The sequence below is a fragment of the Pelophylax lessonae genome, assembly GCF_965119305.1.
Source record: "Pelophylax lessonae genome assembly, chromosome: 1".
Taxonomy (NCBI): Eukaryota; Metazoa; Chordata; class Amphibia; order Anura; family Ranidae; genus Pelophylax; species Pelophylax lessonae.
In genome coordinates, this window is record NC_138768.1 from 253,406,307 (window position 1) to 253,431,868 (window position 25,562).

A 25,562-nucleotide genomic window follows, 5' to 3' on the forward strand; every position below is an offset into this window, starting at 1 on the left:
CGCCGCCATTTTGCCGTAGACCAGGTGCATGCATGTCCTCAGGTCACGCCGGCCGCCATGTTTTTGGAGTCTAATGTCTCCTGTATGGGGGCGGCCATGTTTCATGAGCCCAGCTACCTCGTGGAGAGCTGGGAACGCCGGAAGGCGTACACAGGGGGCGGAGCCACGTCCTTCTACCCGGGAAAAAGCAACAGCTCCTTCCAGTCTGTAAAAGACAGACGCTGACTGCAGTTGGTTGGAAACTTCACTGCATCGGTTGGTGAGCCTTGGGGGTCCCTCTCTCTCTCTGTGGGATCGAGAAGCAGGTACTCTGAGGGGCGCTATTGCGCTAGGGGGAGACACATAAAAAAAAAAAAAAAAAGGTATTTTTTATTTAAAAAAAAAAAAAAAAAAAGTTTTTTTTGTGTTTTCTGGCAAAGGTGTCCTGAATTAACAGGGACCCTGCCACTCATGTATCTCCTCCGGATCCCCTCGAGGGGTCTGCGGGATCCTCCAGCACCCCACTGACGATTGAATCATTGTCCGCTATTATGGAAACTTTTGTGTCCCGGGTGGAAGTGGCTTGTCAGGGACAGGGCGCAAGAAAGCGACCCCCGCCTAACCCCTTATTATCTGAAACCTCTGATTCAGACTCTGAGCCTATTTCTGCAGTTGCAGGTACTTCATCTGGTATTGGTGTCTCGTGTACTGTCTTTTTAGACAGTGAGGAGGATGTTTCGGCATCAGCCATAGCCAGAGAGGAAGCGTTGGTAAACGCACTCATTGTATCTGTTCAAGAAACCTTAAGATTACAGGGTATTCCGTCAGAAATAGCTGAAACTGAAATCCCTTTTGGGACTAAAAAACGCATCAAAGTGGCGAAGGTTTTTCCATTGCCCAAATGTTTTGGCAATCCAATCAAAGAAGAATGGAGTCTGCCAAAACGCATTTCTACTATTTCTAAACGCATTAACAGGCGTTATCCGTTTGAGGAAACCCTCATTAAGAAATGGACAGAACCACCTGTGGTGGATTCACCAATTGCTAGATTGAATAAAGCCACGGTTATTCCTCTAGAAGACGCTCCGTCTTTTAAAGATCCAGTGGATCGCAAGATAGAAGCTATGTCTCGCACCATGTTTACCTTGATTGGATCAGCTTTCAGACCAATAATTGCTATTGGTCTGGTTTCGCAGGCTGTAACTGTATGGACCAAGTGGTTACGCCGGGACCTAGAAGAGGTCCCTCAGGCGGTATCAGATTCGTTGGAACAAATGATACAGGGGTTACAGTTTGTGTGTGATGCGGCGTTAGACGCCACTTCATTATTGGCGCGAGCATCTGTCTCAGCAGTGGTTCTCAGGCGTACACTGTGGCTAAAAGGTTGGTTAGCCGACCAAGGTTCCAAAAAAGCATTGGCTAATATCCCCTTTTTAGGAGAGCGTCTATTTGGAGCCAACTTAGATGAGATCATTAAGGATCTCACGGGTGGAAAGAGCACCTTTTTACCGCAAAATTTTAAAGGTAAAGGAACTCGTCAAGGACGAGGGCCTTCTTTTTCTGCTCACAAGAGGTTTTTTCGTCCCGCGGGTGAAAAAATTAAGTCCTCCAAAGCTCCTGCAGGAGGCGTCAGGGGTCGTTGGTCGGGCAAGCAAAAGCCCGCCCCCTCTAGACCTGAAGATAAACCGTCCAAAGCCTGAAGGTGCGCCCCCACCCATAACTGGGGTGGGGGGACGTCTTCGCCGGTTCCCGGATCCATGGCTTTCCAGAATCCCAGACAGATGGGTTTGCGAAGTCATAAGGTCAGGGTACAAGATCGAGTTTCGATCTCTCCCACCGGCGCGATTCTTCCCTTCCAATAGCCGACTATCCCCGGATCGTTTAGACGATCTGCGGAAAGCAGTCACAGATTTACTACAACAAGGAGTGGTAGTCCACGTTCCTTGGACAGAACGGTTTCAAGGTTTTTATTCAAACCTATTTACAATACCCAGGAAAGAGGGCAAAGTGCGTCCAATTCTGGACTTAAGGGCACTCAATTCTTTTGTCAACATAAGAAGATTTAGAATGGAGTCCATTCGCACAGTAGCACCCTTTCTGCATCCAGGGGATGTCCTAGCGTCCATAGACATCTAGGACGCATATCTTCACATTCCCATTTTCGCAGGACATCAGCGGTTTCTACGCTTTTCCGTAGAAGAGAACCACTATCAGTTTGTGGCGTTACTTTTCGGTCTCGCCACCGCTCCACGGGTCTTCACGAAGGTGTTGGCCCCAATGTTGGCACTACTGCGCCAAAGAGGCATATCGATTCTAGGTTACCTAGACGATCTTCTGCTTCATGCAGAGTCTCCTCAGACCTTGCTACAAAACATAGAAATTACTATGATTTCTTTACAGGAATTCGGGTGGCTGGTGAACCAGCAAAAGTCATTTCTGGTTCCCACCCAGAGGCTCGAATATCTGGGTCTAATTCTAGACACAGTCAGGAAGATTCAATCAGCAGTCCAGTTGTTACTATCCAACAGCTGGTCTTCCCTTCGGACTTGCATGAGGGTTCTGGGGTTGATGGTGGCTTCCTTCGAAGCAGTCCCATTTGCCCAGTCCCATACCCGAATTCTTCAGCAAGAGATTCTTCTCAGATGGAATCGGAATCCGGAATCCCTGGACAATCAGATCCGATTGAGCAAACAGACCAGAGAGTCTCTGGTCTGGTGGCTTCGGTCTCCGATGCTCAGCCAGGGAAAGTCATTTCTGCCAATATATTGGACGACAGTGACCACGGATGCCAGTCTATCCGGATGGGGAGGAATTCTCGGTCAGTTATCTGTCCAGGGACTTTGGTCCCCGGAAGAATCCAGGTTACCGATAAATGTATTGGAACTGAGAGCGATCAGACTTTGTCTGATTCACTGGACCGAGCAGCTCCAGGGCAGCCCGGTTCGGATCCAGTCGGACAACGCCACGGCCGTGGCTTATGTCAATCACCAGGGGGGCACCAAGAGTGTCCGAGCGGCCAAAGAAGTGGCTTGCATTCTTCGCTGGGTGGAACGATTTGTTCCAGCAATCTCTGCGGTGTTCATTCCGGGGGTGGAGAATTGGCAGGCAGATTATCTCAGCCGTCAGACTCTGGATCAGGGGGAATGGTCCCTCCATCCAGACGTTTTCCACCAGTTGTGCCTACGATGGGGCACCCCGGATATGGATCTGTTGGCATCTCGATTCAACAGGAAAGTTCAGAGATTCGTGGCTCGCTCCCGCGATCCTCTAGCAGAAACCGCAGACGCACTGATCACCCCGTGGGGGCAATACCAGCTAATGTATGCCTTCCCTCCTCTTGGGTTACTGCCAAGACTTCTTCGCAGAATAGAGGAGGAAGGAATTCCAGTAATCCTGGCAGCTCCGGACTGGCCTTGTCGAGCTTGTTACGCCGACTTGGTCAGACTGATGGCGGACGTCCCGTGGAGACTTCCTCTCAGGGAGGATCTACTGTCTCAGGGACCGATCTTCCATCCTGCTTTACGATCGCTGGTTTTAAACGGCCTGGTTATTGAGACCCAGGTGCTGAAGGACAAGGGATTGTCAGCTTCAGTTATTCCTACTCTAGTTAAAACAAGGAAAGCGACTTCCAGAAAGATTATCATCGTACATGGAAGTCTTATATTGTGTGGTGTGAATCCCTTGGGTTCCATCTACATCTTTATTCGGTAGTCCGAATATTGGCTTTCTGCAACAGGGAGTTGAGCAGAAGCTGGCCTTGAGTGTTATCAAGGGTCTGGTTTCAGCATTTGCTATCTTCTTTCAGAAGCTTTTGTCTACTCATTCCTTGGTGCGGAATTTCATCCAGGGGGTGCGACACCGGGCTCTGCCAGTGCACGCGCCGTTACCATCCTGGGATCTTAATTTGGTGCTGTCTGTCCTTCAGACACCTCCCTTTGAAAATATCAGGGAGATTCCCTTGCTTACTTTATCCCAGAAGGTGGTCTTCTTGGTGGCTATCACTTCTGCACGCAGGGTGTCAGAACTGGCTGCATTATCCTGTTGTTCCCCAGATCTGGTGGTTCATAGGGATAAGGTTGTTCTTCATCCGAATCCATCCTTCCTTCTAAGGTGGTTTCAAAGTTTCATTGAATAAGGACAGTGTATTGTCCTTCCTATGTCCTTAGCCCAATCATCCTCGAGAATTTGCATGGCATTCCTTGGATGTAGTTCGGGCGATCAGGATATACTTGAATACTACGGATTCAATTTGTAAGACGGATTCACTGTTTGTGATCACGGATGGCCCTAAGAAGGGGTTGCCTGTTCTGCTGCGACCATCTTTAGATGGATCAGACAGACGGTGGTATAGGCTTATTTTATCCAAGGGTCGGCATCCCCCGTTCCCTGTTAAGGCGCATTCTACTCGGGCGCTTAGAGTTTCCTGGACCTTCCGCCATCAGGCGTCAGTGGTTCAGGTTTTCAAGGCGACTGTTTAGTAGTCGGTTCATACCTTTACAATATTGTATAAGGTTTATGTGATGGCATCGTCAGATGCCTCTTCTGGCCGCAAGGTTCCTGCAGGCCACTGTTTGAGGAGACTGTTGGTCTACCTCGAGGATTTGTGGGGTAGGTCTCATCTGTTTACTCGATGAGTCCTTTGATACTTCTGGTTGGCTCCGGTTGGGCCTTCTAGATTGGATTTTGATTCTGTCAATCCCACCCCTCATTTTGTGGCACTGCTTCTGGATGTCCCAGCTCTTGAGAATCAAGAAGACTACGTCTGTCAATGAGCGATAGAGAAAAATGGATTTTTGTAAGATCTTACCGTAAAATCCTTTTCTCTTAAGCTCATTGACAGACGTAGTACCCGCCCCTCTATCATTGAGTTGGGTTGGGTTAAATTCTCTGTTACTGCTTTAGAACAGAACTGATTCCCTGTAGCAGAGAGAGGGAGGATATACCCTCAGGGACTGCCCCTAAGGTGGAGCCAGAACGTTTTGTCTTTCTGCCTAGTCCTACTCCTGCGGAGAAAACATAACCCAGCTCTTGAGAATCAAGAAGACTACGTCTGTCAATGAGCTTAAGAGAAAAGGATTTTACGGTAAGATCTTACAAAAATCCATTTTTTTGTTCCTGTGTTAACTACAATCAACAGCCGGACTGGGTGACGCACTGGACAGCCTAGATTCTTACGGATTTCCCAGTGTGGCCTTCAAGCGCGACCCAACTATTCGCTTCGCGCTAGGTTGGCCACGACATAGCCCCACTGGATGGGGCTGACTGGCGAGTGAAACACCTTGCGTGCCTCAGGCAGCAGCACCCCCATTCCAAGATGATGGGCGCCCCTCCTGGGGTCTGTGAACTTTTCCCTGGGGTCCAGGGTCCCGTGCAGCGCCGCCTGGTACTGCCATTTTGTTTTGGTCTCTGTATTCCCGCCTTCAGAGGCCACGTTTGTGTAGTCCAGCAGCCGTGTTTTTGGTTTCCCCATAGTTTCAATGGCGGCCATTTTACTGTAGTCTGATGCAGTGCCAAGGCTGTGGGGGCCTCTAGTGACATTTCCTCTTCCACTTCCTGCAGTGTGGCAGACCGTTTTGGCACTCTCCAGCTCAGGTGGTGAGTCTCTGGGGGTATATATCCTTCCTCTGCTGTATACAGCGCAGCGGGTGCGCTGATTCTTGTGGTGCACCAGCAGTCCACAGGGGGCAGGGGCCCCCCCGTTTTAAAAAATAAATAAATACATTTTCTTTGCTGAGCAGCACAGTTCCTTTTAACCCTTTATGGTCAGGGAGCCTATGGAGCATGTTTCACCCCCCGATCTACTCCTGGAAGCTGCGGGACCTTCTGGGTCTCTGTCTGCCCTGGCGGCCATGACGGCAGCCCTGCAGTCGCTATTAGCCAAAGTAGATACGGCCTTGCAAAGGAGACCTGGCAAGAAGCGCCCCCGTATTCACCTGTATCCTCTGCTTCAGATTCTGAGGTGGATTTGGCTGCCGTGGATGAGAGTCAGTCCACTGGGTCTGCGTCCACGCATGCAGAGTGCTCTAATAGTGAGGATGAGTCGTCATCCTCTGCAGCCGTGCTTAAAAAAACGCTGGTGGAGGCCCTGATTGTATTGGTGCGGGAAACTTTAAAGTTGAAGGACTCGGCTGCTGCTGAGTTCGCGACACTGGTGCAGTTTGGCACCCGCAGATCTTCCAAGGTACACAAGGTGTTTCCCTTTCCTGCCTATTTTGACGAGATTGTCACTAGTCAGTGGGGTTCCCCCAAACGTATGGTCGCTATACCGAAGCGTTTTACTAGAAGATATCCCTTTGAGGAGTCTCTTCTGAAGAAACTAACTGTTCCACCATCGGTGGACTGTCAGGTTTCCAGGCTAAATAAGGCTACACTTTTGCTGGTGGAAGAATCCCCGTCTTTTAGGGACCCCGTGGACAAAATCTTTTAGGGACTCCGTGGACAAAAGGGCTAAGGCTCTGATCCAGTACCTCTTCACCGTGGCTGGTTCAGTGTTTAGACCGGTGTTTGCTTTTACCTTGCAAACAGAAAACAGAGGTCGTGGGTCTTTGAATGAGGCAGGTCACGAACTAAGATATACAAAATTAGATTATAAACGTAATAATTTATTGTACATACAGTCATTGATACAAATGTTGGACATCAGTTACAAATATTATGCAGACATGTATACAGAAAAGGCTGACACAAAAAAATGCATATAGTAAAAACATTGTTATAATTGTAAGATATATTCAGTAAAAAAGTACACGTCGACGCTAAATCTTGCATCTGTGTCTTAAGTAGCTCTACGTGTTTCGTGGAACCCTGTCCACTCATCAGGAGCTTAAAGCTGTATGCATTTTTTTGTGTCAGCCTTTTCTGTATACATGTCTGCATAATATTTGTAACTGATGTCCAACATTTGTATCAATGACTGTATGTACAATAAATTATTACGTTTATAATCTAATTTTGTTTCTTTGTTCGTGACCTTCCTCATTCAAAGTCCCACGACCTCTGTTTTCAGTTTACATTAACCAAAAGGGATGGAGGCACGTCACTGTGCTTGGTTCGGATCATATTCCTCTATCTTTGCTTTTACCTTGGTATCCCAGACCTTAACAGAATGGGCTAAGATTTTGCGTCAGGATCTGAAGGGGAGTCAACATCCTTCTGAGCTGGCGGATCTGGCAGATCAGTTGATCCCAGGATTACAGTATATTTGTGATGCATCCCTGGATGTGGCTAACTTGGCCGGCAGGGTTTCTGTAACGGCGGTGATCCTTCATCACATTATCTGGTTGAAGCACTGGTTAGCTGATCAGGCTTCTGAAAAGGTGCTGACTGATCTTCCTTTTGTAGGCAACCGTCTGTTTGGTGCCTCTATAGAAGATATCATTAAGGGTCTAACGGGGGAGGTAAGAGTACATTACTTCCACAGGCTGTCACAGGCTGTTAAAGGGCAAAGAACCTTGTCGTAAGCGGTGTCCCTTCTTTTCGGCTCACAAGTGGCCCTTTTCGTCCGGCTTGCAGGCAGGAAAAGGGCTCGAGATCCACCCGTAACTTTGCCGGAGGCTCCAAGAGACCCTGGTAAGTCCAAAGCTAGCGCTTCTGGTTCTGCAGACCAGCTTTCCCCAGCCTGAAGGGGCGCCCTCACCCGTGTCCTGGGTGGGGGGACATTTTCCTTCTTTCCGCATCCATGAAACCTTGCTCATTCAGGACAAATGGGTCCACGCACTGATTCGGTTCGGTTACAAGATCGAGTTTTGATCCTTGCCCCTGGCAAAGTTCTTTCATTCCAACTTACGCCTGTCTCCAGAGCAGCTACAGGGCCTCTATAGGGCAGTGCAGGACCTGTAAGCACAAGGAGATATTGTGCCGATTCTAGAGTCTGAACGTTTCCAAGGTTTTTTTTAAATCTGTTTACAGTTCCGAGGAAGAAAGGCAAGGTTCGTCTGATCTTGGATCTCAAGGCTCTGAACCACTTTGTGCGGGTTCAGAAATTTCGGATGGAGTCCATCTGCACAGTAGTAGCTTTCCTGCATCAAGGAGATCGGCTGGCCTCTATCGATCTCAAGGACGCTTACCGTCATATTCCAATATATGTCGGGCATCAGCGTTTTCTTAGTTTGCCGTGGATGAAGGGCACTTTCACTTTGTGGCATTACCCTTTGGTCTCGCTCCTCGAGGTTTTGGCCCCAGTGTTGGCCTCGTTCCGGCAGAAGGGGTTCGTGGTACTAGGTTACCTGGGCGATCTGCTTCTGCATGCAGAGTCTTCCCCGGGTCTAGAAGCTGACTTGGATTTTTTTTTTTTTATTTAAATTTTTATTCATTTTTCATTACAATAATACATAAAATATATATACAAAACAAAAATACAATACACATCCCCTGTTCTCCAGCTAGTAAATTACACATAGGTTAATGAAAAAATATCAGGGATTTTCACACGTGCTCCAATACAACAATTGTGCAATGTTATCATAAATAGTGTTACCCCTAAAACCCGCCAAAAAAAAAAAAAAATTCACATGTGTTCCAAAACTTCAATTGTGTAGTAATAGCTTAAATGATATTACAAAAAAAAAAAAAAAAAACATGAGTGATCGGATGCATCTAATATGCAATATATTCATTACGTGAGGACAAAAGATAAAAAAAAAAAAACCCCATGGGTGATCAGATGCATCAATTATACAAAATACTCATTAAGTGATAAATAAAGAGAAAAAAAAAAAAATCCACACGTGTTACAAAACTTCATTTGTGTAGTAATAGCTTAAGTGATATTACAAACAAACCAACAAAAAAAAAAAAAACCCCATGGGTGATCAGATGCATCTGATATGCAATATATTCATTAAGAGAGGACAAAAGATAAAAAAAAAAAAAAACCCATGGGTGATCAGATGCATCAATTATGCAAAATACTCATTAAGTGATAAATAAAGAGAAAAAAAAAATTGCACACGTGTTCCAAAACTTCAATTGCGTAGTAATAACTTACGTGATGTTGCACAAAAGTGAAAAAAAAAAATAATATATAACCCCTATGAGCACCCCACACATGTAGCTTCCCATCAAATTATATATTACAACCAAAATTATATTGTGTGTCTTAAATCCAAGTACATCCTACAACTATTCCCTATGCAGTTGGAGAAACCTCGGGGGGAGGAAAAAAAAAAGCGACAATTGCTTTCCCTATTTGGTTTCCCCTTACATCCTATCTCTTATGGGAGGGGGTTGTTCTGAGCGATATCTATCATAGCGAGACACGGGGAGCCAGCCCCTCCGTCTCCTGTTGATATACATCAGTTCCTGTATAATGCATCCATGGTAGCCATCGTATTCTAGTCTGTTCCTTCGTACCCCTCAATGCGGCAGTCAATTCTTCCATTTTATGGGTCTCATTAACCTTTGAATACCAAAGCTTAATTGGTAGTGGCATATTTTGCCTCCAAAATACTGGTATACATGCTTTTGCGGCATTGAGGAGTCGGAGTGTCAACGACTTTCTATACGTCTTAACTGAACTCGATGTCAGATGGAGCGGACATAATGCAGGGTCGTCCAGTACCTCCACATTAGTCAGTTGTTTAATGATTGAGACAACCTTTATCCAAAAAGGCCGCAGAAGAGAGCACTCCCAAAAAATATGTAACATGGTGCCCTCCTTCAATCCACAGCGCCAACACTTATCTGAACCGCTCGCATCCATTTTATTTAGTACTACTGGAACCCTATACCATCTGGTCAGAATTTTATATCCTGTTTCCTGTATTTTACTATCTAATGAGGATTTGTGTGCCAAGCTCAATATCTTATTTATTTTTTCCGATGTCAATTTAATCATAAGATCCCGCTCCCACTTTCGTAAAAATGTGAAATACTGTTCTACCGGGTCCTCTAATAAGATAGTATAAAACCGAGATATTGGGTGTCTAGGCGCTTCTCCTGATAAACATAAGGTTTCAAATTGAGTCGGGTCTCGTGGTATATAGCCTTTTTGCTGGAATGACCAGATAGTGTCGCAAATGGTGGATACTAAAATAATCGAATGACACTCCAGGCCATGCCTTAATCTCCTCTTGAGAAGGCATATGGCCTTGTTGCCATACATCACACACACGTATTCTTCCCAATTGCGCCAACTTAGTATCCTGGCATTCGTACAGCCGGGGGGAAAATCCGGATTGCCCAAGATAGGCGTTAAAGGCGAGGTATAGGGTGCTATCTTAGGATGGATTTGCATTCGTCGGGATTCTCTCAGCGTTACCCCCACTGTTGGGTGTGCCCATATTGCATCCGTAGATGCAAAGACCGACCATGGTGCAGGCGGGTTGTTTGGCTGTCCGGCCTCTTCTACCTCTATCCCAACCCAGCGTTTAGTGGCTCGGCTGCAGTGCCAATCGACCACTCTTACTAAGTGTATGGCCCTATAATACCGAAGAGTATCAGGTAGTCCGACTCCTCCTCTTTACTTGGGCAGAAATAAGGTCTGTAGCCTGATCCTAGGTGATTTGGTTGACCATACAAATGTTCGAAACAAAACGTTAATTTGATGAAAAAATGAAGAGGGGATGGCAATTGGTAGAGCCTGTAGCATGTACAATATCCTAGGAAGTACATACATTTTAATTACACTACACCGACCAAACCATGTTAAGGCCAAGGGTTGCCACGTGCGTATATCTGCCTTAATTTTCCCCACTAATGTAAGGTGATTCTTTCTATATAAATCTAGTGGGTCTGGTGTAATTTGTACCCCCAGGTAATCCAGTGAGCCATTAGCCCACTGGAACGAGAAGGACCTTCGCAAACGGAGTTCTTCCTGGGAAGATAGGGATATATTCAGAGCCGCTGATTTTTTACAATTAATCTTAAAGTTAGATAGATTACCATATACTTGCAGGGCGTCTAAGATATTAGGTAATAGATGGATTGGTGGCGAAAAACATAAGGTTGTCCGCAAAAGCCTTATGTTGATCGTCACCATGCGACACCCCCATAACATCATGGGACTTGGGTATCCAGCGCAGCAGTGGTTCAAGACTCAAAATGAATATAAGAGGAGACAACGGGCAACCCTGGCGTGTACCACTAGAAATTGAAAAATAGTCTGTTCTCCACTCGCATAGCAGCCGACGGTGCAGAATAGAGAGCCAATATATATTGCCGCATTTGGGGGCCCAATCCATCCAACTTGGATTTAACGGTGCAAACTCTGCAGGAGTTCAGGTGAATGCTCAATTTTCAGAAATCAGCATTGTCTCTGTCCACAAAGCTGGACTACGTGGGTCTGACGCTGGATTCAGCGTCAGGCCAGGTGTTTCTTCCTCAGACAAAACTTCTGAAGCTACAGGATGCTGTTCGGCTCCTGTTGTCCAACCATCCATCATCACTCCATCCATCATCACTCAGGACTTGCATGCAAGTACTGGGTCTGGTGGTCTCCACCTTCAAGGCGGTTCAGCTTGCGCAGTTCCACACCAGATCTTTGCAAAGGTAGATTCTGATCAAATGGAACAAGGATCCATTGTCATTGGACAATCTGATTCTGTTGAGTCAGGGTTTGAGGGAGTCTCTCATTTGGGGGTCTCTGCTCCCTGGCTCTACGTCTGGGAAAATCCTTTCCTCCCATGTATTGGACTGTAAACGCCATGGATGCCAGTCTGTCCGGTTGGGGAGGTGTCTTGTGTTCGCCCCAAGGTGTCAGGACTCGGGAAGAGTCCAGGTTGCCGATCAACATCCTGGAAATTCAGGCGATCAGACTTTTTTCTCAATGGACGGATCGTCTGCAGGGACGCCCTGTGCGGATACAATCGGACAATGCTACGGCTGTGGCATATGTCCATCATTAAGGGGGCACAAAGAGGGCCCGGAAAGTGGCCTGCATCTTGAGGTGGGCAGAACGATATCTTCCGGCCCTCTCTGCTGTGCACATTGTGGGGGTAGAGAATTGGCATGCAGACTATCTCAGTTGGCAGATGTTGGATCCGGGAGAATGGTCTCTTCACTCAGAGGTTTTCCATCAACTATGACTTTGGTGGGGGACCCCCGATGTGGACATGCTGTCTTCCCATCTCAACAGGAAGGTGCAGAGGTTCGTGTCAAGATCTTGGGGTCCTCTGGCCGACCCCACAGATGCTCTGGAGGCTTCTTGGGGTCAGTATAGTTTTGATTTACGCCTTCCCTCCAATACAGCTTCTGTCAAGACTGCTATGCAGAATCGAGGTAGAAGGGATTCCAGTTATTCTGGTGGCACTAGACTGGCCTCACCGGTTTTGGTATGCAGGCCTGGTAAGGCTGGTAACAGACATCCCTTGGAAACTTCCTCTCTGGGAAGGCTAGGAAATCTACTTCCAGGAAGGTTTATCATCGAATTTGGAAGGCGTACATTACTTGGTGTGAGTCATGGGGGGTTTCTCCCTGCTTCTTTTCTGTGTCTCGCCTGTTGGAGTTTCTACAATTGGGTGTAGATCAATGTTTGGCTCTGGGCACCATCAAGGGCCAAATTTCTGCCTTGGCTATTTTTTTCTAAAGGCTGTTGGCGGCGAAGTCCTTGGTTCACACTTTTGTGCAGGGAGTTTGCCATCTGGCTCCACCGGTGCGATCCCTGTTACCTTCGTGGGATCTCAATTTAGTTCTGTCCGTGATTCAAAGGCCTCTCTTTGAAAATATTTGAGAAATTCCTCTGCTCACTTTGTCGCAGAAGGTGGCTTTCTTAGTAGCTATTCCGCACATCACGTTTTGGAGTTGGCTGCGTTGTCCTGTCCGTCACCTTACTTGGTTATTCATAGGGACAAAGTGGTGTTGTGACCCTGTCAGGCGTTCCTTCCTAAGGTTGTCACGGGTTTCATTTGAATGAAGACATTGTGCTACCGTCCCTATGTCCTAAGCCTACACATCCTAAGAAAATTGTCTTGCATTCTTTAGATGTGGTTAGGGCAATTCGGGTGTACCTGGCAGTGACTGAACCGATTAGGAAATCCGATTCTTTGTTCTTACGGATGGACCTCGTAAGGGGCAGGCCGTATCTGCTGCGACCATTTCCAAGTGGATCAGGCAGACGATGGTGCAGTAACAAACAACTCAAAACACAGCGCAAAAAAAGTGGTATGAAGATAAAAATATAAATGTCTTATCCAAAAAGGTGTTAAAGAAAATAATTCCTCCCACCAAACAAATTTAAATTAAATATGTGAAAAATTAAATAATAATGTGCACCAAATGTGCAAAACCAAAATAGTGGATACCCCAATAATTCAAATAAGCAAGTGTCCAGTGAAAAGATCCAGATCAACAAGTGTCCAGTGAAACCATAAAGGGCATGCTCTGTGCTTGCTTCAAAAAAAGTCACTCCGTGGATATACGTGCAAACGGTGAGCGTGCACCCCCAATAGATAACGCACTTACCAGACTATATGAACCCCTTAGCAATATAGCATGTGGTTCACTCAGATTTTGGGCCTGCTAGTGTTAGGCACTTTCTATCCTGGTAAGGTTGTGCGCTTTTGTATCCTGGTTATTCCCCCAGCGGTAGACGGGCTTCAAATGATTATAGGTGTCCCCAGTGGACATTCAATCCAGGAAAATAAAAGCGAGAAATCTCCATAGCGCGATACTGTTTTGTAGATTTTAATGTAAATAGAGAATAACACTTAGAGTAGTAGAAAGCAATCGCTAGTAGTGAAGGGTGGCGTGAAGGCATCCGGATCTCGTGGGAATGCTAAGGGTGCACACTTCCCTGTTTGCGTTTCACCCGACCCCGGAAGTGACATAGTGGATGATGCCGTCAGCCGGAAATTGCGCTGACGCGTTTTGCATCTCCCAGTGGGCTTTATCACAGACGATGGTGCAGGCCTACTCAATTAAAAGGGTCAGGTTCCTCCTTTCCCTGGTAAAGAACATTCTACGAGGGCTCTTAGTGCCTCCTGGGCCTTCCGTCATCAGGCATCAGTGGTTCAGGTGTGCAAGGCAGCTACGTGGTCATCTGTGCGCACATTACAAAATTTTATAAGGTGGATGTACTTGCATCTTCAGATGCAGTGTTTAGCCTCAGTTTTGCAGGCTGCGGTTGCGGAGGCTTCTGCCCCTTGAGTGTGAAAGTTTTTCCTGATGGTGAGCTCCAGTTGTTCCTAGTCGAGCTCCTTTTGTTACCTGGTTGGCTATGTTTAGCTTTGTTGGGAATTCTGCATTTGCTTTTTTTTTCCCACCCTTCCCACCCCTCATCAACATGCTTTGGGACATTCCAATGGTCTGAAAACTTGAAGCGGTGTCTGTCAGTGAACAAAAGAGAACTGGGTTTTTGTCTTACCGTAAAAATCCTTTTCTCTGAGGTTCACTGACAGACACAGCACCCGCCCCTCTGTTGGGGTTGAGTTATTTGTTCTTCTGACACTGCTTGTTACAAACTGGAGTCCTACAGCAGGAAGTGATGTTATACCCGCTGGGACTGCTCCAGGGGCATAACCAAAAAGGTTTCCACCTAGTCCTACTCCTAGAGAGAGCATGAGCCCAATGGTCTGAAGACTTGAAGCTGTGTCTGTCAGTGAACGAAAGAGAGAAGGATTTTACGGTGAGACAAAAATGCAGTTTTTACCAAAACTGTATTTGTCTGAGGTGCTTTTAGGAATGTCTGAAGCTTTTAAAAACGAATGGGGCTTTTTAGCAACTTAAAAGTTTAATATTTTTATTATTGCACTGTTTATCCCCTACTCACTTCCCTGCCTGTCTCCAGCACCGCACCAAGGAACTAGCAGAGAGGGGAGAGTTCTTGCAATATACAGAGCACCAATTGGATGCTCGTCGGGAAAGGAGAGTGTCGGGCTCTCTTAATGCTGAGTAGAAATGCATCTGCTGAGCGAAGAAATGAGGCGCCCTTCACAAAGAGAAAAAAAAAAAAAAGTACAAGTGCATTCTGCACAGCCAAATCAAGCTTTGGTGTCTGATCTGTTAAAGGATAAGTTCACCTTTTAAAAAAATAAATAAATGCACATTTTTTAGCACATTTCCTTTTCCTTTTTTTTAGGAGCCTGATAAGCATTTCTAAAAGTGATGCTTTAAAAGCTTTACAAGGTCATCAGTTAAGTGTTACGGAGGAGGTTTTGTGCTAGAATTATTGCTCTCATTCTGGTGTGCACGGCAATATGTAATGTGTATCGCAATTTACATTTTCAAACGTAGGCCCCCGATGCGTACTTTTACGTTTTGTACGGGGGTGGGATGGGCCTCAACATTTTGGGGGGAAATTTTATGTGCTTGGGAATAACTTGCATTTCTCTTTCCTTTATTGACGGACACAGCTCCTGATCATCTTGACCATTGGGTTCTACTGCCCCCTACAGGACTAAGACACTAGGCAGAAAAAATAACTTGACTACGCCTATGTGCAGTGCCAGGAGGTATACTCCCCCTCTCTGCTATAGGTACTCAGTTTTTTTTCTGCCTAGTCAGGTGTAAGGACCTAGTTCCTTGCTAGGATCTCTGGTCCTGGCAATATTTTCTTTTTAGATAGATTTATTTTTCTCCTGATTTTTTTCCCTGTGAAATCTACAATCACCTGCTGGACTGGGCGATGAGCTGGATAATCTAGATCCAGTGGTCTCACCAGTCTGGCCAGCGAGCACGTGCAGCCCTCAGCTCTGCGCTAGGTCGACCCCAACATAGCCCCACCGGACAGGGGCTGGCTTGCCCTGTGTCTTACATGGGCCCAGGGATCCCTCATGGGGACGCCATTTTGTTTTAGCCTATATTCTGTATAGGTTGGCGCTCATGTTTGTGTAGCCGAGGCATTTAATTGAATGGCGGTCATTACTGTGGAGCATTCTGGGCGTCCATTTTAGCTGTGGGAGCCCCTCCTTATCCTCTGGTGCTGACTCCTGGGCCTCTTTCCTTCCTGGACTCCGCACGTGAAGTGCTTTGTTCCTGGTGCTGCCAGTGACTGCCTGGTGGGGTGGTGAGTCTAATGGCGTCCTCTAACTCTCTCTACTGCAGGATCTGGAGGTGCTCTGTGGCTGACGGCCAGGTGGTGTTACCAGTGCTTGGGGGGTTTCCCTTAGCAGTGTTTTTTTTTGAACTTTTGGTTGTACTCTAAATTCTCATGGAGTCTTTGGAGCACATTTTCCCATCTGACCCCCTCTCGGAGCCTGCGGGGCCCTCAGGGTCCCATCCATCCATTGATGCACTGACAGCGGTCCTGGAGACCTTTGTGTCCTGGGTGGAGGTGGCTTTTGGGTGGCAGGGTAGTAAAAGGTGCCCCCTGCCTTCCCCTACCTAATCTGTCTCCTCAGATTCTGAATCTGATCTTGCCACCGTGGACGGGGCCTGCCCTGAGTTCTCAGATAGTGAGGATGAGTCCTCCACTCCTGTAGCCGTGCATTAAAAGGTGCTGGTGGACGCACTGATTTTGTCTGTGTATGAGACTTTAAAAATGGAGGACGCAGCTGAAGCTGCGGCGGAAGCACCGGTTACCTTTGGCACTAATAAGCCATCTAGAGCGGCAAAGGGGTTTCCGTTTCCTTCCTATTTTGATGGGTTTGTCGCAAAAGAATGGGAATGTCCAAAACGTCCCTTTTGTGGTCCCTAAGCATTTCGCAATGAGGTACCCATTTGAAGAGTCCTTTCATAAGAAGAGGACTGTTCCACCGGTGGGGCATCCTACAGTTTCCAGGTTGGATAAGGCAACCATGATTCCAGTAGAAGAATTACCAGCTTTTCAGGATCTGGCTGACAAAGACGGAGGCTGTGGCCCGCAGTATGTGCACTGTGGCCTGCTCGGCACTCGGACCTGTCTTCACCATTGCCCTGGTGTCACAAACTCTGACCAAGTGGGCTAAGCTTTTACGCCGTGACCAGGAGGGTGAGCAGCTTCCCCCTGCCTTTGCAGAGTTGGCAGACCAGTTGGTCCAGAGGCTTCAGTTTATCTGTGATGTCTCTTTGGATGCGGCTCCCCTGATTTCTAGACCGTCTGTTTCGGCGGTGGTCCTTAGGCTTGTTTTGTGGCTCAAATGTTGGTCTGCAGATCAGACCTCTTAAAAAAAATAACTGATCATGAAGATTAACTTTCTAAAGAGATCGCCTGTTTAGAGCTACCCTGGATGACGACATTAAGAGTCTGAAGAGGGGAAGAGCACCTTTCTTCCACAGGCTAGTAAGGGTAAGATACCTTGTCGCAGACGTGGCCCGTCCTTGGCTCAGAGGAAGTTGGTAGCATCCTTGCATCAGAGGTATTTCCTTGGCTCTATCGACATCAAGGACGCTTACTTACACATTCGAATATGTGTCTTTCACCAACGCTTCCTCCCCTTTGCCATGGGAGAGGAGCATTATCAGTTTGTGGCATTACCCTTTGGTCTCGTCTCTACTCCTCGGGTCTTTGCAAAGGTGTTTTGCTCCGGTGCTGGCGATGTCACGTCAGCAAGGATTTACAGTGCTGGGCTACCTCGACAACCTTCTCTTGCGAGCAGAGTCTCTCCCTTCTCTGATGGACAAGGTGAACATCACTATACTGACTCTGAGGGAGTTCGACTGGCTTCTGAATTTTCAGAAGTCTGCTCTGGTTCCTTCCACAAACCTGGACTATCTGGGCCTGACTCTGGACTCGGCTCTAAAAAACTCCAGAAGTGGCATGCTGCGATTCAACTTTTGATGTCCAGCAGGTGGTCGTCCTCCTGGACTTGCATTAGTGTGCTGAGCCTGATGGTTTATACCTTCGGGGCGGTCCTGTTAGCACAGTTCCATGCAAAGGGTAATGTTAGCCAAATGGGACAAGTGTCCGAAGTCTCTGGACAATAAAATCTGGCTCTGCTGAAAAACAAAAGGGTGTCTGATCTGGTGGCTTCGCTCTCCAGCTCTTCGCCAGGGCAAATCTTTTATCCCCCTGTATTCGACAATGGTCATCACCGATCCCAGTCTGTTTGGGTGGGGAGGTGTCCTGGGTCGGAACGCCCCTCAGGGAGTTTGGACACTGGAAGAGTCCAGACTCCCGATCAATGTCCTGGAACTCCGAGCGATCAGGCTGTGCCTGAATCACTGGAAGGATCGCCTTCGGGGGTGTCCGGTGCAAATCCAATCGGACAATGCCACAGGCATGGCTTATGTCAATCACCAAGGTGGAACAAGGAGTGTATTGGTAGCTTTGGTGGTAGTCGGCATTCTTCGGTAGGCAGAACGTTTTGTTCCGGTCCTCTCCGCTGTACACATTCCAGGGGTGAAAATTGGCAGGTGGATTATCTCAGTCGGCAGGTGTTGGACTAAGGGGAGTGATCCCTTCATCCAGAGGTGTTTCATCAGCTGTGTCTTTGGTTGAGCACCCCCGAGGTGGATCTGTTGGCATCTCGGCTCAACAGGAAGTAACACAGGTTTGTGGCACTATCACGGGTTTTGCTAGTGTATGCCTCAGATGCGCTGGTAGCCCCCTGGGGCCAGTATCATCTGATTTATGCCTTCCCTCCTCTCAAGCTTCTGCCGAAACTCTTGCGCAGGATCGAGGCAGAAGGATCCAGTCGTTCTAGTGGCTCCGGATCGGCCTCGCCGGTCTTGGTATGCCGACCTGGTGCAGCTGGTTGCAGACGCCCCTTGGAGACTACCTCTCAGGGAGGGTCTGCTGCCCCAAGGGCCAATCTTTCATCCTGCTTTACAGTTGCTGGCTTTGCTGTTGAAAGCCAGGTGCTGAAGGATAGAAGTTTGTCTGGGTCGGTGATTCCCACACTACTGAAGGCTAGGAAGTCTACTTCTAGGAAAATTTACCATTGTACGTGAAATTGTACATTTTCGTAGTGTGAGTCGCTTAGTGTTCTCCTTCGCTTTTTTTTTTTGGTGATTTGGGTCTTGACCTTCCTTCAACGGAGGGTTAAGCAGAAATTGGCCTTCAGTACCATTAAGGGTCAGGTGTCGGCTTTGACAGTCTTCTTTCAACGGCCCTTGGCCACGCACTCCCTGGTGCGTACTTTTAGTCAGGGGGTTTGACATTTGACTCCTCCAGTGCAGTCCCCACTACCGCCTTCTCAACTTGGTGCTTTCAGCTCTCCAGAAGCCTCTCTTTGAGAATGTTCGGGAGATTCCCCTGCTTTTGCTGTCCCAGAAGGTGGCCTTTTTGGTGGCTATCACCTCTGCGCGCAGGATGTCAAAGTTGGCGGCGTTGTCTTGTCGTTTCCCTTTTTTGGTGATCCACAAGGGTAAGGTGGTTCTTGGCCCCTGTCGGTTGTTCCTTCCAAAACGTATCTCTGATCTCCATCTGAATGAGGACATTGTGTTGCCTTCCCTGTGTCCCAGGCCAAAACATCCTAAGGAAATTGCGTTGCATTCCCTGGATGTGGTTTGGACTATTCGGATGTACCTGGCAGCTACGGAGTCTTTTAGGAAGTCAGACTCCCTATTTGTGCTTACCGATGGGCCTCGAAAAGGACTATCCGCTTCATCTGCGACCATTCTAGATGGATCAGACAGACGGTGACTCATACCTATTCTAGTGGTTTTGGTTGAGCTCCTGCTAACTGGTTGGCTACAGTTTATAACACAAATAAAAGTTGCGCTTAGATCAGTAATTATTGCAATCTAAACAAATGAAACAGCTGCTGCATACATGTAGGATAAAAGATGATATATAAACAATAGAAAAAAGGGAAAATGCAGCGCTATAACAGACTAAAATGAATTATTAGTCCAAAATTAGTCCATTCAGATAAGGTCTAGCTGATTGGTCTTATGAAGTGCCACCACCACCAAGAGAGTGACCCCAATCACACTGCCGCTTACCGTCCAGCTGATAATATAAAGCTCTCATAAATTCCACCAAAGCTCCAGGTCTCCTCCTTCCCACTCAGTGATCACAGGGAAAAGTAGTACAGCCTGATAGTCAGATAGCCAGTGAATTTCCATATGCCAGATGCTCAGGATGAAAAGATCATAAATCATCTCCAAAAACAGAATACTCATAGTGTAGTAGTTTGCAACAAATAATTTATTAGCCAACTAAACCCAAAACACTCACAAGAATATAGTAAAAAACAGGTTATCTGTGTCTGTACTGAGGATCGATATTACACCCAGAAGATGGCCGCTGCTTTCTTGAACGCAGTGACGTCACACGTCCCAGATCCCGCCCGACGCAGTGTTTCGTCACATAGATGACGTCGTCAGGGGCGTGGTTAGCGGAAATAGCGGAAGCGGGCGGCTCACTCGGCTAAGGGGCGCGTATATTTAGCGGATACACAAGACCTCACCGGAACATAAACAATACAGCGCCATTACAATCCCCATATGAAGGAAACGGCTCAAACAATACTGCGCATATATCCGGCAGATATAAATAGACCGGAAGAATAAACATTTCAGCGCAACCCCAATAATTCCCCACAATTAAGGAGGGATTAAAAGGATAAATGTAAACCTAAATACAGGAAAAAAAGGGGGAACGATCTCCTATAATGAATATAGGCTCCCAATTACCATCATAATGGATATAAACCAAATGATGACATATAGCAGCGCCATCTTGTGGGCAAAAACCGAACCACACAACATTGACATTACATATCAAATACACAGACCCGAGATAAATCCACATAAATCCAACAAAATATGCAACTCAAATAATTAAAACGGATAAAAAATAGATACAAGATATATAAAATTTTTATACAGCAAAAGCAGAATTAAAAGATGAGGAGACAAAAAATATTGAGAAAATTAACTGTTCGCTATAAAGGCGTTGACATCCCACTCCACATTCATACCATGTGGAGTTTATGTCTTAGTCCTGTAAATTTAACGTGCTTCCAACCTTGAAATTTCGCTGGCCATATGACTCCCTCGCCAATTTGCCACAAAATGTTCTATGCCAATAAACACGGTTCCCTTCGGATCTCTATTGTTGCAAAGGGCATAGTGCTTGGAGAGACTATGGCCAGGGAAACCCTTACAGATGTTGGCGACGTGCTCATTCAGCCTCGTCACCAGCATCCTCTTAGTGCGACCAATGTATTATAAGCCACAAGGGCAACAGATGACATAAACTACATACTTGGTTGTGCACGTAATGAACTACTTGATGGTAAACTTCTCATGGGGAGAAGGACTCAAACCAAGTTATCTTCCTAGGACGATGTGCATTTAGCATACAAATAAAACACGACACAGAAAAAATCCCACCATATTCTGAAAGAAGGAAGGTTTCCGTGGCAGATTAATCACATTTGGGGCAACCTGCAGCCTCAAAGGTGGCACACCTCTATAAATAACCACTGGGTTGTCGGGGAGATTCGGTCCTAGAACAGCATCATTACGCAGCACCTTTCAGTGCTTGCGCAATATTTTCTTTACTGCTAAGTGCTGGTTGGGATAAGTGGTGTGAAACAAGAAATCAAAGTTCTTATTCAACACCCTGGTCTTAGGGGCCAATAATACTTCTCTGTCCCTACCACCCGCATCCACCAAGGCCCGATCAAGTTCTCTAGGGTTATAACCCTTTTCTTGGAATCGCAATTTGAGAATCTCAGACTCCCTTAAAGTGGTTGTAAACCCACTTTGGTGACATATACCTATAGGTAAGCCTATATTAAGGCTTACCTATAGGTGCTGTAAATATCTCCTATACATGCACCATTTAGGAGATATTTACAGTGCATGCAGCCGATGATGTCATTGACGCATGCGCTCTGAAGGAACAGTCACCCGTGCCGTTCCTTCAGAGCCCAGTGCCGTAAACGGCGGCTCCTGTGCGCATGCGCGGGAGTGATGTAATCCCGCCTCTGGCCAATTAGATGGCCGGAGGACACGAACAAGGAAGCAGGGCGGCCGGACGTGTCGGCCGCCCTGTCGCTGAGCAAGCGGCACTGCGAAGGCTTTGTTTTAAGGTAAGTATTTCATAATGAGCTAGTATGCGATGCATACTAGCTCATGCCTTTTTGTCTTTACAGGTTTTTTTTTCTCCTTTTTTTTTGGTTTACTTCCTCTTTAAGAAGTCCTCATAGTGCGTGCAGTTCCTCTGCAATCGGAGGAACTGACTGACTCATTTTGGACTGATAATTCATTTCAATCTGTTATAGCGCTGCATTTTCCCTTTTGGCTACGGTTTAGCTTTAGGAATTTTTTCTCTCTGTTCCCACCCCTCATGTTTGACACTGCTTTGGGACGTCCCATTGGTCAAGAAGATCAGGAGCAGTGTCCGTCAATGAACGAAAGAGAAAATTGGATTTTTGACATAACGTGAAATCTATTTCTCTGATATACATTTGACAGACACAGCACCCACCCCTCTGTGGAGTTGTATTACTTCTGACACTGCCTGTAACAAAACTGAGTACCTATAGCAGAGAGGGGCAGTATACCTCCTGGGACTACCCATAGGCGTAGTCAAGTTCTTTTTTCTGCCTAGTGTCCTACTCCTGTAGGGGGCAGTATAACACAATGGTCAAGAAGATCAGGAGCGGTGTCCGTCAATGAAGATCAGAGAACAAATAAATTATATGAAAGCTATTTTCGCTCCCTCTTCTGAAAATGTCATTGTCCTGACAGCCATGCTGATTGGTGGATTCAGCAATTTCAGTTATTGGCCTAAAACAAACGTGCAGATTAGAGGTTTTGACTTCACTGTGCCCTTTCTGACACTCTTGCTCAGTGTAAGAAAGTATTGAAGATAGGTATAGTGTTTTCAGAAGCCATAGCAGCTTCCTTTGTACTCTCAAATTTTTGCTTTTATTAAGCATCTTCTGAGGCAAATAACTAAATATAAATGAGTGAACATGAAGCAAAAAAGTAAACCTATTATAGGGAAAGCTTGTCCTCTCATTTAAAGAAGCGTGAAGAGCTGTTGGTATCTGTCTATCTAGATTGTTTTAAACAAAGTTATTTGATTTTTTAATATTTACAGGTGAAAACTCCTGCTTCACACCTTCTACATGGCAAACTTCGAGATTATCAAATGATTGGGCTAGATTGGTTAGCTAAACAGTACAGAAAAAATCTTAATGGGATCCTGGCAGATGAGTCAGGACTGGGCAAGAACATCCAGGTGATAGCTCTCCTAGCTCATCTGGCCAGCAGTGAAGGTGAGTAATAAGCTAGCAGGACATTAAAGTAAAACTTTAACTACAGGTAATTTTTTTTTTCTAGTTTAAGATCGTATCAAGAGGAGTTAAAACCTCTGTCAAGTCTATTCCTAGCTAGACGAAGTAAAATCCCTATCAAAAATTTTTTTTCATGTTTATTTTTAAATGCTCTACTTTTTGTTTAAAATGTATTTCATCATGTTTTTTATTCTCAGGTGTATGGGGTCCACACCTAATTGTTGCACGAAGCTGCAACATTCTTAAATGGGAATTGGAACTGAAACGCTGGTGCCCAGCATTTAAATTGCTGCTGTATTTTGGTAGTCAGCGAGAGCTCAGGAGGAAACGCCAGGTACTGTATCAGATAAAAACTATGAAATTCTTTAATCCATGTCTTTCAAAATTAAGTAATTATATGTACTTTTATGCTAGACTTGGAATGAACCCAACAGCTTCCATGTCTGCATCACCTCCTACAAGCAATTGTTTAAAGGACTCCAGGCCTTCATGAAAATGAGATGGAAGTATCTAGTTCTAGATGAGGTCCATCAGATCCGAAATATGAATGAGAAGCACTGGGATGCTATTTTGAATCTTCCAAGGTCTGCCCATTAATATATATTGGAAAATATGAGCACATGTATGTATGTGTGTAGAGGTTTAACCACTTGCCGACCGCCGCACGACTATCTACTGCGGCGGTCAGCCCCTACTTGGCAAAGCGACGTAGTACTACTCGCTCGCCTACGAGCCTCTAGGGGACAAGCGCGGTCACTAACATCCCCGCGCGGTCACTAACATCCCCGCGCTAGTGACCGGCGCCTCCGATGTCCGCCAGCCACTCGCGATCTCCCGCTGGAGAGGGAGAAAGGCAGGCGGCTAATGTAAACAAAGTCGCCTGTCATTCTCCTTGGTGTAACTGCAGAGACTATACGATCCTGCTATGTAAGATCGTATGTCTCTGTGGTTACATCACAAGCCACGCCCCCCACAGTTAGAATCACGCCCCTAGGGATACATTTAACCCACTGATCACCAATAAATTGAACCCCTTCCCTGCCAGTGTCTTTTTTACAGTAACAACAGTGCATATTTATAGCACTGATTACAGTAGTAATGTCACTGGTACCCCCAAAAGTGTCAAAAATGTCAGTCAAGGGTCCAATCTGTTCGCCGCAATGTCGCAGTCCCGCAAAAAAAAATCGCAGATCGCCGTCATTACTAGAAAAAGAGAAAAGGTGTCTGATGCTTTAAAACCCCAACCACCCGCCCGGCGCTTAGGAGAATAAAACAGTGTTTGTAAATCAACGTATTAAATATATATCCAATAAAATCTTAAGGATAAAATTCAATCTGTTATAAAATCATGTAAACCATATCAACATGTGCATTCTTTATATACACTAGCTGCCGCTGTAGATAAAAGCTTGCAAAATAAAATGTATAAATATAGCCCAATCTGTGTGTCTCAGTCCAGTATATTATACATTCAGCAGCGCTTGTACACACAGCCTCAGTGTGTGCAAGTAAGGGAATTCAACCTCTGAAAAGTTCAAATCTTGCTGAGATTAAACAGTCCATGCATATACAGGAAAAAATATATAGGAAAATGATATTATCCACAGTCCGCAAGTATCCTCCTTGGATGACAGGCACCAGTGATTTCACTCAAAGTATACCAAAGCCTCCACCACACCGGCTGTGCTCCCCTATGCAATGGACACTCACCAAATTGCCCTCAAAATAAAGCCTTTATGCATAAGCTGCATGGGCCCTTGCTTCTGGTTACTCTGCCGTCTCCAGAATCCACCAGGGATCACCACCAGGCTCCGTATCTCCTCAGTTCAGGGCATAAGTAAACAACAAGAGGCGGGACATAGCGTAATATTGCTTCAACTTTTATTGATATGCCATATTCCCAACCCCTTCAATATATGTGCTTACATTCACAAAACCCTTTGTACGCATGTAAAATTCAAAATAGGGACTTTAGAAGGTACCGCTGCTCGCCGTCCGCGAGCTCCGGCGTCTCCCTGTTACAGGATGCGCCGCTCCTACGGTTGCCTCAGCGAGTTCCGCTGAGGCAACCGTATTTTGAATTTTACATGTGTACAAAGGGTTTTGTGAATGTAAGCACATATATTGAAGGGGTTGGGAATATGGCCTATCAATAAAAGTTGAAGCAATATTACGCTATGTCCTGCTTCTTGTTGTTTACTTATGCCCTGAACTGAGGAGATACGGAGCCTGGTGGTGATCCCTGGTGGATTCTGGAGACGGCAGAGTAACCAGAAGCAAGGGCCCATGCAGCTTATGCATAAAGGCTTTATTTTGAGGGCAATTTGGTGAGTGTCCATTGCATAGGGGAGCACAGCCGGTGTGGTGGAGGCTTTGGTATACTTTGAGTGAAATCACTGGTGCCTGTCATCCAAGGAGGATACTTGCGGACTGTGGATAATATCATTTTCCTATGTATTTTTTCCTGTATATGCATGGACTGTTTAATCTCAGCAAGATTTGAACTTTTCAGAGGTTGAATAAGATTTATGT

The 25,562-nt window shown here is 46.2% G+C and overlaps 1 protein-coding gene across 1 annotated transcript in view; it reads left to right on the plus strand.

Annotated features, from left to right (window-relative positions):
* The window catches only part of LOC309562146 (E1A-binding protein p400-like), a 305,609-nt gene that overhangs the window by 76,523 nt on the left and 203,524 nt on the right, over positions 1 to 25,562 (plus strand). Inside the window, exons 13-15 of the mRNA XM_082266271.1 lie at positions 22,835 to 23,012; positions 23,228 to 23,364; positions 23,445 to 23,614. Of these exons, the coding sequence (XP_082122397.1) occupies positions 22,835 to 23,012; positions 23,228 to 23,364; positions 23,445 to 23,614 (485 nt within the window). The remainder of the gene's footprint in view (positions 1 to 22,834; positions 23,013 to 23,227; positions 23,365 to 23,444; positions 23,615 to 25,562) is intronic.